This window comes from Solea senegalensis, linkage group LG12 (genome assembly GCF_019176455.1).
Source record: "Solea senegalensis isolate Sse05_10M linkage group LG12, IFAPA_SoseM_1, whole genome shotgun sequence".
Taxonomy (NCBI): domain Eukaryota; kingdom Metazoa; phylum Chordata; class Actinopteri; order Pleuronectiformes; family Soleidae; genus Solea; species Solea senegalensis.
The window spans coordinates 17,401,569-17,415,854 of record NC_058032.1 but is presented as its reverse complement, the minus strand read 5'-3'; the positions used below and the strand labels follow the sequence as shown (position 1 = coordinate 17,415,854).

At 41.5% G+C, this 14,286-nt stretch overlaps 1 protein-coding gene across 3 annotated transcripts in view; it reads left to right on the top strand.

The window, feature by feature from the left end:
* cyfip2 (cytoplasmic FMR1 interacting protein 2) overlaps nt 1-14,286 on the top strand; it is a 31,161-nt gene that overhangs the window by 8,799 nt on the left and 8,076 nt on the right. For 2 of the 3 annotated variants that reach the window (XM_044040254.1, XM_044040257.1), the window contains exons 2-23: nt 708-857; nt 954-1,043; nt 3,344-3,421; nt 3,615-3,716; nt 3,853-4,034; nt 4,180-4,276; nt 4,994-5,122; nt 5,226-5,330; nt 5,408-5,496; nt 5,636-5,873; nt 6,006-6,158; nt 7,632-7,771; nt 7,873-8,020; nt 9,138-9,291; nt 10,124-10,280; nt 10,363-10,459; nt 10,548-10,624; nt 10,700-10,808; nt 11,356-11,475; nt 11,598-11,797; nt 11,900-11,987; nt 14,091-14,234. In XM_044040254.1, coding sequence (XP_043896189.1) covers nt 741-857; nt 954-1,043; nt 3,344-3,421; nt 3,615-3,716; nt 3,853-4,034; nt 4,180-4,276; nt 4,994-5,122; nt 5,226-5,330; nt 5,408-5,496; nt 5,636-5,873; nt 6,006-6,158; nt 7,632-7,771; nt 7,873-8,020; nt 9,138-9,291; nt 10,124-10,280; nt 10,363-10,459; nt 10,548-10,624; nt 10,700-10,808; nt 11,356-11,475; nt 11,598-11,797; nt 11,900-11,987; nt 14,091-14,234 — 2,814 coding nt within the window. In that variant the 5' untranslated portion in view covers nt 708-740. The remainder of the gene's footprint in view (nt 1-707; nt 858-953; nt 1,044-3,343; nt 3,422-3,614; nt 3,717-3,852; nt 4,035-4,179; nt 4,277-4,993; nt 5,123-5,225; nt 5,331-5,407; nt 5,497-5,635; nt 5,874-6,005; nt 6,159-7,631; nt 7,772-7,872; nt 8,021-9,137; nt 9,292-10,123; nt 10,281-10,362; nt 10,460-10,547; nt 10,625-10,699; nt 10,809-11,355; nt 11,476-11,597; nt 11,798-11,899; nt 11,988-14,090; nt 14,235-14,286) is intronic. The other variant, XM_044040256.1, reaches the window with a different exon arrangement.

Genomic DNA, 14,286 nt, shown 5'->3' with positions numbered 1-14,286 from the left:
GGCATTTCAAGAATCAGACACTTCAGTCACATTAGAAGTTAGAAAGGAAACAGCGAGGGGCCTCTGGCCTTTACCTCCCCTGAGTGACAGTATGCTGTTGACGTGTGCTGTGTAGTGAAACAGGAGAGGATACAGGTGCAGCGTGCAGAGCAAAAAGGGTTTTGTAAGAGGAAATGAGATTGTCTAGACAATAATCTGACTCCTGTATTTCTTTGTGACTGAGAAACATTGTTGTTGACTGTTGCATATTTAATCCATTCACTAGTCTCTTCTGAAGCAGGGATTCAGTTTTTCTTTTGTTTTTCTAAGACAGCCCTACAGCTTGGAGGATTAACTCATGCAATTTTAATTTAATGTGCTGTTTATTTGAAACTATTTTTAACTGCGGAGTTTTGCACACAGTTTCCTGATAACACAAAATAACTTGTTTTTAAGTAGAGCTTACTAAATTCATCGACGACAGTTGCAGCTCTATTTTTAAGTACAAATGAATGTGGATTTTGCAGATTTACAAACAACATTTTTACATATTTTTACAAATCTCATCACAATACCTAGTTTCTTAAATTGACTCCACGTTACTTCCACATACTGTGTGGAAAAACTCTGAAAGAAATCCAACACCGTCATGCATCTTGTGACTTTTGCAGTGGCGCTTCATTTGCCTCCTTATCTCACTTCTGTTCCTCTTCTTTTCTCTCTGTCAGATTTGGGTGTTGTGTGAGTGACGCCTTGTTACCATGACGACCCACGTGACCCTGGAGGATGCTCTGTCCAACGTGGACCTGCTGGAGGAGCTGCCCCTCCCTGACCAGCAGCCATGCATCGAGCCCCCTCCCTCCTCTATAATGTACCAGGTACAAACTCACAGACACCGTCACTGACTTTCACCATCATCTTGAAAACAATGCCAGTGTCCACCTCTCACCCTTTTGTCCCCTACCCATCTACAGGCTAACTTTGACACCAACTTTGAAGACAGGAATGCATTCGTGACTGGCATCGCCCGCTATATAGAGCAAGCCACAGTCCACTCCAGCATGGTGAGACTTGTGTTCCAGTTTTCCAAAACTACGTCATGGCTTGTCATCATGTTGGTTTTCACATGTCATTGGTTAAATCAATATTTTGCTGTCTGTCTTAAAAAAAGCCGCTGTTCCTCTTTCAGTGAACAGAAAGGAGACAGTGTGAAGCAGCCTCACGCCCTTAAAGACAGACTTGTTTTTATGTGAATTGATTATCAGTAGGCTCTTTTTGTTAGGATTTGGCTCAGCCTGTGGCAGGACACACACACTCACACATTTCCCTCACACTCTGGCGAATCAGGCAGGCAATGGATCACTAAACCTTTTTCCCCTGATGGTGAATGAATGGAGTGTGTGATTCGACTGGTAAATAGGGGAAGTAGAGCTTTATTTAACTCCATTCAATGGGAAGTCCTATTGAGGTTGAAGCTGGTCTATTTGAGGATGCTCCCTATTTAGACAGAGTGATGGAGAAATATGTGCCACATGTTTCTGAATAGAGTATTATGTATACTCATACTGATACAGGTAATGATCATCGATATTGACACTTATTGATACTAGTATCCATCATTTCTAGTATTTGGAGCTGAGGACGCATGAAGGCAGATGTGTGGTGGCGAGATGTTGTTTCAAAGTTTCTTCAGGGAACGTTTCAAAGTGATACGCAAACAGCAACTTCATTAAGTAGCTGCATATTTAACAATAACTTAAGTTACTATCATTTTCAAAACCAGGGGGCTGCAGGTCATTAGCTTAGCTAAACCTTATCTTGGCTGTCTAAACTCGCTGCACTTCCTTAGGTTTGTACACTGTTGTATTTTGTTTTCTCCAGGTTCTCCAGTTTCCTCCCACTGTCCAAAAACATGTAGATGTTAATGGAATAGGTTTGCATGTTAGAGTGAATACCAAGTAGAATGGTTTGATGCACAACGGCACATCATTTTTTTTTTGGGTTTCCATTTGGAATAGTACCAAAATATCCAGCCCCTACTATTCCATTCTTTGGCACTCTTCCCTTGGGGTACCAGAGTACAATGGTACGGTACAGTCAGGGTAGAGTTAGAGCGGCTCCACCCACTACAGTCAGCTGACAAATGCCCACAGTCTCTTCTCATACAAACTTGACATCTTTTTGAGACAATCAGCCACAAAATGAGCAGGGAAAAAAAGAGCTGCTGGATGTCCTCTGTAGTGTCGCGTATGATGTGTCGTCGCACTGGTACAACGTCATTCTAAGCACCTACAAGTAAAAGTACTGTTTTTAGTCAAGAAAGCCTGACCCATGTCTTAAACCATTCCATAAACATGAACCGTACCATGGTGGAAACACAGTATGTTATTGGCCCGGTGATGAACTGGTGACCTGTCCAGGGTGTACCCTGCCTTTCACCCTATGTCAGCTGGGATTGGCTCCAGCTTCCTGTGACAATGAATGAATGAATAAACCCAAACTTTCAAAAGCTGCTTTGTCATGATGCTGATTAATCATTGTAGCATGTAATTGCTCAACATTGATATCTTTTTTGGGAATGTTTGGGAATCAGAAAAATGGTGGCTAACTGTGCTAGCATTTTCGGATTCCTAACCAAGTGGAGTCAGAATAAATGTAACACAAATATTGAGTGCTCTATTTATTTATCCAGATGCATAATGGGGCCACACGGTGGTGTAGTGGTTAGCACTCTCGCCTTGCAGCGAGAAGACCCGGGTTCGAGCCCCGGTTGGAACAAGGGCCTTTCTGCATGGAGTTTACATGTTCTCCCCGTGTGTGCGTGGGTTCTCTCCGGGTTCTCCGGCTTCCTCCCACAGTCCAAAAACATGCAATATGGGGATAGGTAAATTGGACACTCTAAATTGACCGTAGGAGTGAGTGTGAGTGTGAATGGTTGTTTGTCTCTATCTGTGTGGCCCTGCGATGGACTGGCGAACTGTCCAGGGTGTACCCCGCCTATCGCCCGATGTAGCTGAGATTGGCACGGCACCCCCCCGCGACCCTCTGGTTGAGGATAAAGCGGTAGATGATGACTGACTGACAGATGCATAATGACACTCTGGTATTGACCAGTGAGGAGTGTGGATCAATATAATACTGGTGTTTGTTATCCATTCTTATTTTTGAATGGAGGAAATGTTCCCATGCTCAAATATTTATCAAGCCCCATTCATCCTGGAACATGTGACTCCTCTGAAATGTTGATTAAAGTAACAGTTAAACTATTAAGAGATACCAACAAAAGCATCATGAAGGTTGTTTTGTTGTAACTGCACTGTAATGTATTCAGCATGTTTTTTTTGCTGTTTAATGATTTTTGCAGAATGAGATGCTGGAGGAAGGACATGAGTATGCAGTGATGCTTTACACCTGGAGAAGCTGCTCCAGAGCCATTCCCCAGGTAATGCGTGCATTTACATAAACACACATGCATGCATGACAATTTTTTTTCTTTTTTATTATTTTGGCCAATGTACAGACACAGCTTATACATTAAAGTAAGACAACAAGACTAGAAAACACATCCATGCAATGTTGAATTGTTGTTGTAAAATCACATCACAAATGTGATGGCGACCTCTTGTGTTGAACAGGTGAAATGCAATGAGCAGCCCAACAGAGTTGAAATTTATGAGAAAACAGTGGAGGTGTTAGAACCCGAGGTCACCAAGCTCATGAAGTTCATGTACTTCCAGGTAAGATTTGATAATATCTCTTTTTTTTATTAAGTAACTGAAGCTGAACAGAGAGCATGTGTTTTAAAATGTGTTCTTTTGTTGATGAAATGATGCTTGATCCGTTACATACACTCTGGTGTCTCTGTGTTCACAGCGGAAAGCCATAGAACGTTTCTGCAGTGAGGTGAAGCGCCTGTGTCACGCTGAGAGGAGGAAGGACTTCGTGTCCGAGGCTTACCTGCTCACTCTGGGCAAATTCATCAACATGTTTGCAGTGCTGGATGAACTGAAAAACATGAAGTGTAGCGTCAAGAATGATCATTCTGCCTACAAAAGGTAACAAGCCGAAATAATAGTGCTGTCAAACCCACACAAACAACACCAAGACCAGAGTGTCCTAGAATATGTGTCATGTTTTGGTATTGTGAGTGTGATCTTGGCTACAACACTAGTCACTTTTTACTCCTCTGCTTTTCTCCAGGGCTGCTCAGTTCCTGAGGAAGATGGCCGACCCTCAGTCCATCCAGGAATCCCAGAATCTCTCCATGTTTTTAGCCAACCACAACAGGATCACTCAGGTTGGTCTGCAGAAATTGTTTGCTACTGCCATTTGGTATGATATTGTTTTACTTTGATTTTACTTGTTAGACAAACTTTGGCAATGAATGTCAAGAGTTTGTTCTCTGCCAGGGCTGAGTGTTAAGTGGCTAAATGCACAATAAACACACAATCACACCTCTAAACTCAGGCAGGAAACCCTAGCACAAGTGGTCATACTAGATACTGTCAGGTTTAATTTCAATTCCAGGTGTGCCATTAGTCTACCTAACCTAAACTAACCTGAACTAATACTGTAGACCAAGCTAGGTCACTTGAATAGTGTTTAACTTGCACATTAAATGTATTAGGGTCATATCACGAGATTGTCAAGGCTGTGGTGTTTTGGCACTTTTCCACTATCAATCAATCTTTATTTATCAGGGACGATGCAGTGAGACATAGTGGACATAAAGTGCATTGATACAATTTGCTAGTTTGCAACTCCTGTCCCTGGACTGTCCTCCCTAAAGGTCTGTGTGTGTGTGTGTGTGTAGATTTTTCAGCTCACAGTTCAAAACAACACACATTTTATGATAGGTCGTCCACAAAAGCTCATTTAAAACTGTCTTTATCTGGTTGGTCGTCATCCAGTAATATCAGAGTTGATTGTTAAAGCAGTCCTGTCTGTCATTTGTCAGTAAATGAATGACGTTCTGCTGCCACTGACCTGTCGTTCCCTCTCTGTCTCCATGTAGTGCCTGCACCAACAGTTGGAGGTGATTCCTGGCTACGAAGAACTTCTGGCTGACATCGTCAATATCTGTGTGGACTATTATGAGAACAAGATGTATTTGACACCTAGTGAAAAACACATGCTACTTAAGGTACACACATTTGACATCTTACCAAGTACCGATAACTCAATAGTGTGATGTCTCAGTCATGAGTTGTTTGTCATTGTAAAACAAATCTCTTGCTACTTATCAGGTGATGGGCTTTGGTTTGTACCTGATGGATGGAAACGTGAGTAATATCTACAAACTAGATGCCAAAAAGAGGATCAACCTGAGCAAGATCGACAAGTTCTTCAAAGTAAGGCGTCTCACAATCTCATTTATCCAGCAATACTAATATGAAGGACTTGAGATGATCTTTCCAATGCTTTTCAGCTTCAGGTGGTGCCGCTCTTTGGAGACATGCAAATTGAGTTGTCGCGCTACATTGAGACAAGTGCCCACTATGAAGAAAACAAGTCCAAGTAAGAGAACTCACTGGCACCCAGCCATCTGTATATCTAGTTTGAAAAATTGTACCCCAAAACCAGAAATTCTTGACCATTGTGCCATCTGCTCCCAACTTCCCTCCTCAACCATCTGTCTTCTCCATTCTGTACCCAGGTGGACGTGCACCCAGAGCAGCATCTCTCCACAGTATAACCTGTGTGAGCAGATGGTGCAGATCAGGGAGGACCATATCCGTTTCATCTCGGAGCTGGCACGCTACAGCAACAGCGAGGTGGTGACGGGCTCGGGCCTGGACAGCCAGAAGTCAGACGAGGAGTACAGGGAGCTGTTCGACCTGGCTCTGAGGGGACTGCAGCTGTTGTCCAAGTGGAGCACTCATGTCATGGAAGTTGTGAGTAGAGCAAGGGGCGGACAGTGTTTGTGAGTGGGCTGAATATGCTTGTAGTGCGTGGAAGGTTTGAAGCTTTGCCAATGATCGTTGGAGTGTTGGTCTGCTTATACCTCTCTGCTCTCTCTCTTCCAGTATTCGTGGAAACTGGTCCATCCCACAGATAAATTCTGCAACAAGGACTGTCCTGGCACAGCGGAGGAGTATGAACGGGCCACACGCTACAATTACACCAGTGAAGAGAAATTTGCCCTGGTGGAGGTCATTGCCATGATCAAAGGGCTACAGGTAAAACACTGACCCCAACTGTCTCTCCCTTACTGTTGTTTTCAACAGCTGGCAAAGCACTAAATATTGTTTAGCCCAACACTCATCAAAACTTAGTGTCCAACTGACCTCTGCATGTTTTTGGACTGTGGGCATACCCAGAGAAAACCCCCATGGGCATGAAAACTCCACACAGAAAAGCCCTTGGTCAAACCCGGATTTCAGCCCGGTGATGTTCTTGCTGTGAGGCAACAGTGCTGTCCATTGTTCAACAAACCATAATTTTGCATAATATTAAAACAAATTTACAGACAGAGGCTGGTTGGATGACCAGAGATTGGAAAATTGATGTTTTAAATGTCAAGTCTGATGCATACTCTGTCCCAGGACGCTTTAAAATGTGTCAATCACGAGAAATGGACGGATCAAAGTTTTGGTTAACACTTTCTGCTCATGTTGTGCATCTGTAGAACTTTCATCATGTTTTGTCAGGCAAACTGGTCAGTGAGGAAACTCTCTTATCAACCACATCACTGCTGCTTTGACTTATCAGTAAATATGTTGGAGGAAATGTTCGTTTAAAATGGAGAGATATTCATTAAAGCACAAACATGTATAGCATATGTAGCATTATGAATTTAGATGCTGATGCAGAGTCAAGAACGATCATAAAATGTATTCAAAAAGTAGGGACCAAGCACGATGACTTCTAAAGGTGTGAGGTCCCGTGCCGTCACACACTTTGCATATCCATGTTCCATCTTCTTTTGTTGGACCAAAGAAATCTCTCCTGATTGGTTCATCTGATGCTCTTATCATCTTTATTTCTTGTGCTCTCATAGTCCTCTTTGGCATTTTTTCAAAATCTTCTTAAAATCCATCCATCCTGCTTGCTGGCCGCAGCCAGCTTATTTTTTTTAAGGCCCTGCTCAGCTTGGTCACACTTTGTTCTGCAGTTCAACTTCAGTTTAGTGTTTGATGTTCACGGGGCACAATGTGCAGAATTTATAACTAGAAGAAGGTGAAAAGTTTCCTTTATTCTCACTTTAAGATGCTCATAAGCAAGCAGACAGGGTCCAGTAACCACATGCATTTTGAAAATGAAATCCTCCTGAGAATAGACTTTAAAGTGAAGAAGGAGCCTTTGTGTGTCTTGTAGTTGAAAATGATTTGCATATTCATGGCTTCTAGACTTTTATAAAGTGGTGATAAAGTGGTAGATATGTTTTTAGAAATATGAGATAAATCATTATCTGGGTAGGTTATTTTTTCATATAGATTATATTCAAGTCTGAAGGGAATCTGTAATAATGTACATGGTATCAATATTTTCAAGTGTATTTTCCCAAATAACCAATTTTATACTGGATTGAGAGTCAGTAGTCCTTGCAACCAATACATTATTATTAATATTAACAATATAATAACAATGATAACAATAACAATAATAATAATGATAATAGTAACAATGATGATGTGTAACGTCATGTGCAGGTTCTGATGGGCCGAATGGAGTCAGTATTTAACCAGGCCATCAGGAATACCATCTACGCTGCGCTGCAGGACTTTGCTCAGATGACTCTTCGAGAACCTCTGCGCCAGGCTGTTCGCAAGAAGAAGAATGTTCTCATTAGGTACTCGCATATGAACATTATCTGATATACAATATGCAATCCTCTGGCTTTTGTGTTTTTGTTTCGGGGCCCTTAAAGCACAACCCTGCCTCCTTTTTTAGTGTTCTTCAGGCCATTCGAAAGACTGTCTGTGACTGGGAAGGGGCGAGGGAGCCTCCAAACGACCCCTGTCTGAGGGGAGAGAAGGATCCGAAAGGTGGATTTGATATCAAAGTGCCCCGCAGAGCTGTAGGTCCCTCCAGCACTCAGGTAAGTCAGTGGCCTGTAATCATTGTAGTTTTCAGGTTGTGAGGGCCAGCTTCGCTAAAATGCTTTTAAAGCATATGGTCGTCATACAAGGTCAGCGTCTCTCATAGGTCTACAGTCGACTCAGCTCTATGTGCTTTATGTTTTTGATCTAGTGCTGCCTCCATCATTCAGTTGAATGTGTTATTTCGTGACTTGGTGTGTGAAATCATTTTTGGATTATTCTATCCTAGACAAGACCAGCTAAAATACTGGTTTTCTCTATGGGCATTAGTGCAGCAGAATGAGTGACACAGACTTCAGTCTAATGGTCAGAAAAATGATATCCCTCAAAATAATTTAATGGCTTTTTAGGTTTGTTTTTCCTGGTGTCTCCTGACATGAAATCCTTTTACAGTAAGAGGGGAAAAAAGGAAAGAAAATGAAAAAACTGCTTCTTTTTATTCTTATTTACTACGTGCTAGTGCTGCTTATAAACATTCAAGTAGATGTCCAGCATTAAATCTCATTTTGCAATTGAGGTAATTATTTACTAGATTAGAAAATTTAAAATTAGAAAAATACTTAAAACAAAGGTGCAGGCTTTGATGTTTGTTTTGTTACAACTTAATCATTTGTGCTTGAAAATGGAGTTTGGTGACTTTGCCTGCATCCTTGCATACACATTCAATTCATCCACTGGTAAACGAAGTGATTCAAAAAAGATTGTTCCCGTCTGTGCAGCGATTTCCTTAAAAGGCAAAAACTTCACTACTGTGACATAGATCTGAATTACTCAACATTTGCCATCTGGTAAAACTCACACAAATATAAGTTACAACAAGCAACTCTGGCTTAGGTGGATTTTATAGACGGGTTAGAGCAGGAGCAGAATAAGAGACGTGAGAATAAATCAAACTTATACATGACTGACAAATCTTTCTCAACTATCTGCTCTAAATTCTTCTCAGTTTTTTTTTTTGAAATAATGGTGAAATTGGACCAATTATTTCCTTGAACCATCTCCGCACTGACTCACTAACCATCTTCAAAAGATAAAAACAGTGTTTTAAACCTGTACTGGTAAATGAGTAATGTCAATATTAGAGGTTTTTGAGTTTTCATCTTTTTAACTCTGCAGCTGTACATGGTGCGCACCATGCTGGAGTCACTGATAGCAGATAAGAGTGGTTCTAAGAAGACTCTCCGCAGCAGTCTGGACGGACCCATCGTTGTGGCCATAGAGGACTTCCACAAACACTCCTTCTTCTTCACACACCTGCTCAACTTCAGCGGTGAGTTTTCACTTGTATTGTTGGTCCATAGAAATGCAAATAGAATTACAAATCACAGTTCACCGCAAAGGGCTTTACAGTCTGTTCAGCAGGGGACACATTGAGTGAGGAAAAACTCCTTGTACAGGGATAAAAAATGGGAGAAACCTCAGGAAGAGCCAGGTGGACAGAAACATGTACAGAAACAACTTCAGCAGATTATAAAAATAAACAATTTACAAAGAATATAAACATGCAAATCACGGAATTTAAAGTGTAGAAAATAGTGGAGAGTGTAACAGAAGCTAATAGAAGAGAGGCAGATTGTCACAATAACAGTAAAATCAACCAGTATTGATATTAATATCAACATCAATATTAATGACGATGACATGAACGCAAGGCTGTGGGTGGTTCACAGTTATAGGTCCATACTTGGGAAATGGAAACACAGTGGTGCAGGTTTCGCCAGACTGTGGTCTCATCTGAAGAATTTGGCAACCCAAGATGCTGCCAAACAGATCGAAACCACCGACCACTGTGGCGGTCTGGAACCACAAATGAATCCAATACAATTTAGAAGAGTGTAGAATATTATATAATCGTAATAGTCGATCAAAGATGGGAGGGGCCTCTGGGTATAAGATGAGAGGAGTCTAAAACTGCATGGCCTCCTTTCTGCTTGAGGACCTGAGAGAGAGAGAAGAGACCTAATATATACCTTGGAAACAAAGCCCAGGCATATAAACCAACTGGTAGTTTTACAGTCGGCAGGATAACCTAGACTACTAGTTGCAGTGATTGAAATGTAAATGAATCCCTAACCCTGTCTCTTTTTCCTGCTGTCATCCAGAGGCCCTGCAGCAGTGCTGTGATCTCTCCCAGCTCTGGTTCAGAGAGTTTTTCCTGGAGCTGACCATGGGCCGCAGAATCCAGTTCCCCATTGAGATGTCCATGCCCTGGATCCTCACCGACCACATCCTTGAGACCAAGGAGCCCTCCATGATGGAGTAAGATGAAAATATTTCACTGTAAAATTCAGAGCTCATTTGTAGCTTCAGAAATTCTTACTGTCCTTTTGTCCTCCTGCAGATATGTGCTGTATCCTCTTGACTTGTATAATGACAGTGGATACTATGCACTCACCAAGTTCAAGAAGCAGTTCCTTTATGATGAAATTGAAGCTGAGGTAATGTCACTTACATGCATTTTGTCCTTTAAGAAATAAAGTGCATCATCTTTATGTCGTTAAAAAATAATGTGCTTCTTGTTTTTAGGTAAACCTCTGCTTTGATCAGTTTGTCTACAAGCTCGCAGATCAGATATTCGCCTACTACAAAGCGATGGCTGGGAGGTAGGCAAACAGTAACAAACTGTACTTAAATCTGTATGTAAACTGTATACAAATCATATAATCTGTGTTCCACAGTGTCCTCCTAGACAAGCGCTTCAGAGCAGAGTGTAAAAACTATGGCGTGATAATTCCTTACCCTCCATCAAACCGCTATGAGACGCTGCTCAAACAGAGACACGTACAGGTAATGGAGCAATGACACTTGTCAGTTAGCTTTTAGGCTGCCATTGATTGATTGAATTATGAATGAATGGAAGAATGAATGGTTGAATATATTCACATCAATCAAAAGAAAAGCATTAGAAATGTATAAATAAAGGTAAGATTCATTAATAACATAAAGAAATAAACACCTCTCTTGTGTTGATGTGCATATGCATGGGTCAGAGTTTCCATGAAGGATGGCATATTATATATATATATATAAGTTTGTTTTTATAAAAAATACCAAACTTAGTTTGCATTTATTGTGGTGTACGCCTTCTTTTGTGCATTTGTAAATGTAATAAATGAGGCCTCGAGATCTTTAAATTTGGGTGTTTTTAGTAAAATGAAGACTGTGTTAGTTTTTCTCTGAATTGCTCTTTTTTTCTAAGGATAAACACTGGCGTTGAGCAGCACAAGGTGCATAACCATGAAAATATATGAGTTTGAATAGGACTATGATTTATTGTGCTCTTAGTATTTACCATATTGTGTTTTTCTCAAACATTTCCTCCTGTATCTTGCAGCTGCTTGGTCGCTCCATCGACCTAAACCGCCTGATCACTCAGAGGATTTCTGCAGCGATGTACAAGTCTCTGGACCATGCAATCAGCCGCTTTGAAAGCGAGGACCTCACCTCCATTGTGGTAAGATCACTCAGGGATGTAAACAACAAAAAAAACCTCAGTTTTCCATGTCAAAGCAGCACCATTCCCACTTTGTGTTCAAATCAACTTCCTCATAATGCTCCTGCATGTCTCCTGGTCAGGAGTTGGAATGGCTGCTGGAGATCAACAGACTAACCCACAGGCTCCTGTGCAAGCACATGACTCTGGACAGCTTTGACGCCATGTTTCGCGAGGCCAACCACAACGTCTCCGCTCCCTATGGACGAATCACGCTCCACGTCTTCTGGGAGCTGAACTTTGATTTCCTCCCGAACTACTGTTACAATGGGTCCACAAATCGGTTAGTTTAATGACCTGTGTATTTATGGAGATACTTTTTTCTTTAAACCCTGTTTCTTCTTCTTCTTTTGGGTTTTTTAACATTTTCTTTCTCTCTTTTCAGCTTTGTACGTACAGCCATTCCCTTCACCCAAGAGCCACAAAGAGACAAGCCAGCCAACGTGCAGCCTTACTACCTGTATGGGTCGAAGGTCTGTTGCCACCAGTGATTCATACATTACATTTACACATTAGTACCGTGGGGTTTCAGTCAGGGCCTTCAGTAAAAAAAAAAAAACACGCACAGCCACATACAAAATGCACTATTATGCACTATATTCACAAGACAGTTGATCTGCAACAACCATAGCGCACACGCACACCACTGCGCATCTATAGGCTACTACATCATTAGCACCACATCTTCCGTTATGTCACTCAGCCACCACAATTTCACAAGCCACTATATGACACGTAAACAAGTTTCCACATAAGCATAGGCGTCAGCTATGCGGGGGAACACGTCCCCGGCACTATTTATGATCAACAGTTTTGTCCTCACCACTTCTAAAAAATGTTATAAATGTATCATTAACACTCGAACTACCGGAAATCATGTACCTCTTCGGTGTAGGTCTTCCTCTTGAAATAATTTCCTTCTTTTCTCCAAACGCTCGGTCGTGAAAAGTGCACACAAACGAGATCAGAAACATGATGGATCGGTGGTGTTAATGCAGTGATCATAGTTTACTTCAAAACCCGCCAAAGGTTCAAACGTTGTTGATGACGACAGCGGGGGCTAGGGCGTTCTGTCACTATGCATCAAATTTTGATTGGCTGACGACACACGTCAGTCAAAGTTATAACCAAATAGGAAATGGTAGCTTCAACGAAAGGCTATCAATACTGCTAGAGCAGGTCCACGGAGCTATGATGTGTTTAATGACATATGGAAAATCCAGCTCAGCTTCACAAAAAATAACCAGATTCTTTCTGGAAATATAATCATAACATACTGAAAAAGTAATTGAATTCAGACACGTTCAGACACACATTAATTTGATTATTAAAAAAATAATAAAAAATAAAAAAATAATAATAATAATAGCCTTCTGGCCCTGACAGCCCACCACTGCATTTACATTAACTCACATGACGTGGTGAAAAACGGTTTGCAACTGAATAACATGACCAAAGTACCATCGAAGACTGAAGACATAGACCAGGACAGAGGGCAGTTCAAGACAAAGTGGAAAATGTGACAACGAGTCGATCTGTAGACATAAAATGAATCATTGTCCCCTCTAGTTAATTACTCATGTAGTGTGAACGCACACAGACTTGAAGAGCTCAGATTAACACAAGACGTCCTGCAGTGTGATCCACAAATCTGAAAGTCATGTGGTGTGAACTCAGTTTCAGGGCATCAGGGGTGTTAAGCCTCATTTATACATGATGTGAAAAATGAGCCAAGGAAATAGGTGGATTTGATGAAGCTGTTGCTATAATTTAGAACACAAGAAACAGAGGTAGTCAGAGTGTTAGTTGAACCAGGCGTGATAGCAGCAGGGACAATATTCACCTTGCGAACCAAAATATGCCTGCAACACAAGAAAATTCCTCAGGTGCAAGAAAGGTTTTGAGCAACGCTTTTTTTTTCCTGTTCATTTCTGTTGGTTCACACATTTTTAAAGAGTCAGAGCTTCTCGGAGATAGAGAAGCAGCTCAGTAGGAGAATGACTTGAGAAAAAGCTCATATAGTAACTCGTGTTGTGAGGTTTCAAGATTTGTGATTTGACCACGACCATGTCAGTTTTTGACAATACTGGCTGTCAATCGCTCATATATGTCATCCTGTCTTATCTGCCTTCCTCTGAATGGCAATATACTGTTCCTTTCAAATTTTACATCATGTGTCATTGAAGATGTTAATCTAGATCAATTGAGACATGAACGTCTCAGGAAAAGTTGGTTCATTTTCAGTGGCAAATGGTCTTGTGGATTTCTTGAAGACAGTTCACCTCTCATGTAAGAGGCTTCTCACCCTAACTCAGAACTAAAGAGGCCTCTTGGTCGAGAGGTGAAACGTCTACAAGGAATCTACTAGTCCAGTTGCTACAGATTCAATTCAGACAAGTTCTTTCAAAAGAGTTCTTTTTACAACCGGAGGAGTCGCCCTCTGGTGGCTAACTGCTACTTCCGTCCTGCTTCCTGTGCTACACTTAGACTGACATGTGACCTGTGTCATCCAACAACACCTCTGTTGTCACCACTATAGCTGAACACTGTTCCTCTGTGTCTTCCTCTCTCCACAGCCTCTGAACATTGCCTACTCCCACATATACAGCTCCTACAGAAACTTTGTCGGCCCGCCTCACTTCAAGACCATCTGCCGTCTCCTTGGTTACCAAGGCATTGCTGTCGTGATGGAAGAGCTCCTTAAGATTGTCAAGAGCCTGGTATTAATCTTCATATCCCTAAGAAAACATGTCTCCCTCCCTCTCAGTGTAC